Raw genomic sequence first — 2,104 nt, forward strand, 5'->3', positions numbered from 1 at the left:
GAAAACCACTCTAAACATAAAGCCAGGGCTACAATGCGATGGTTTAAAACAAAACATTCATGTGTTGGAATGTCTCAAAGTTCACATGGTCAGTTTTACTTCACAATTGCTTTATGTTGGTCTTAACCATAAAACTTTACTGAAATGATTTATGTATGTGGTTGTTATGTGACAAAATATGGAAAAGTTCAAGTGTTATGAATACAAGCTACTGTAGAGACAATGCAGCATAGGGTTAGTGATATAAGCAGCATAAAATAACATATATAATCATTTAAAAATATATAATATGTACTGTTAACATTAATGCCTACAATAAATAGTTTCATGGTAATAAAAATGAGGACAAAATAACTTGTAAAAATCTGGTTATTTGAGAATTCTCCAAATATCAGCTGATTATCTTGACTGAACTGTTGATTTGCACTCTTAAATCTTCAGGTTTCTTTTTCAGAAGTGCACCAATTTATCAATTAGCCGATTAACTGGCCCCGATTTCCTTAAGTTTGGGAGATCAGTAATCAGCAGATACTTAAATGTGAAACCAGTTTTATCCACTGATCTTATCTGCTTCAGCAAAAGCCTAAAAATCAACCACTTACTCTTCTGCTCTCCTGTGAGAGGATTGACTGATAGACCGGCCCACCAGGTCATGTCTGCACGTTCGCTGTTAACAATAGTCACCTCACATTTGTCAACTGAGCGACTTTTCTGCTATATTTAGTGACATTTCAGACAGAAAGAATGGCATCAGTCAAAATAGGAATCGGCAGGTGAGACTTTTTAAAAATCTGTAATCAGCAATCAGCCAGAATACTGCAGTCGGTGCACCACTACTCTATCTGGTGATTCAAAAGAGTCAACAATTCTTCCTTTTTTCTGTTTTCTTATCCAGATTACCTGCTACATAACGTTAAGGAGGAACAAAGGAACCAGGAGAGGAGATCCACTTTGGACCAGGAGGAGTTAGAACCTCTGCAGGTGAAACAAGAACAGGAAGAACCAGAAGATCAGCAGATAAAAGAAGAGCAAGAGGATCTAGAACATCGGCAGATAAAAGTGGAAGAGAAAGAAGTTTACTGCAGTCAGGATGAAGAACAGATTGAGTTAAAACAGGAGACTGATACCTGCATGGTGGATCCTGTTGATGAGCAAACATCCCACACTGAATCAGAACCAAACAGGAACCAAGTCATCTTCCAGGAAGCTGCTGAAATTGAGAACCAAAATCAGGAAAGATGCAAGATTTTCTCATGTGTCATCTGTGAAAAACGTTTCCCTTTCAAATCTGTTTTTGATGCTCACATGAGGATTCACACTGGGGAAAAACCGTTTTCATGTGGGAACTGTGGAAAAAGTTTTAGTAACAAATCATATTTAATTAGTCACATGAGGATTCACACTGGTGAAAAGCCGTTTTCATGTGGGAACTGTGGAAAAAGTTTTCGTCAAAAACGGGATTTAACTCGGCACATGATGATTCACACTGGTGAAAAGCTGTTTTCATGTGGGAGCTGTGGAAAAAGTTTTACTCAAAAACAGGAGTTAACTCGGCACATGATGATTCACACTGGTGAAAAGCCGTTTTCATGTGGGAGCTGTGGAAAAAGTTTTAGTCAAAAACCGGATTTAACTCTGCACATGATGATTCACACTGGTGAAAAGCCGTTTTCATGTGGGAGCTGTGGAAAAAGTTTTTGTCAAAAAAGGCTTTTAACTCGGCACATGATGATTCACACTGGTGAAAAGCCGTTTTCATGTGGGACCTGTGGAAAAAGTTTTAGGGGAAAACGGGATTTAACTTGGCATACTATGATTCACACTGGTGAAAAGCCATTTTCATGTGGGAGTTGTGGAAAAAGTTTTAGGGGAAAAAAGGAGTTAACTCGGCACATGATGATTCACACTGGTGAAAAGCCGTTTTCATGTGGGAGTTGTGGAAAAAGTTTTAGTCGCAAATCGTATTTAATTAGTCACATGAGGATTCACACTGGTGAAAAGCCGTTTTCATGTGGGAACTGTGGAAAAAGTTTTAGTCGCAAATCGTATTTAATTAGTCACATGAGGATTCACACTGGTGAAAAGCCGTTTTCATGTGGGAACT

General features: G+C 38.4%; 1 protein-coding gene across 1 annotated transcript in view; it reads left to right on the forward strand.

Moving 5' to 3' along the window:
* Positions 1–849: 849 nt before the first annotated feature.
* Positions 850–2,104, forward strand: part of LOC106942486 (oocyte zinc finger protein XlCOF19-like) — a gene marked incomplete at its 5' end in the record, with an annotated part of 4,138 nt that continues 2,883 nt past the window's right edge. Inside the window, 2 exons of the mRNA XM_015025767.1 lie at positions 850–1,489; positions 1,826–1,880. Coding sequence (XP_014881253.1) covers positions 850–1,489; positions 1,826–1,880 — 695 coding nt within the window. The remainder of the gene's footprint in view (positions 1,490–1,825; positions 1,881–2,104) is intronic.

Source organism: Poecilia latipinna, unplaced genomic scaffold, assembly GCF_001443285.1.
Source record: "Poecilia latipinna isolate Pla-1442-1.1 unplaced genomic scaffold, P_latipinna-1.0 Scaffold4315, whole genome shotgun sequence".
NCBI classification, from domain to species: domain Eukaryota; kingdom Metazoa; phylum Chordata; class Actinopteri; order Cyprinodontiformes; family Poeciliidae; genus Poecilia; species Poecilia latipinna.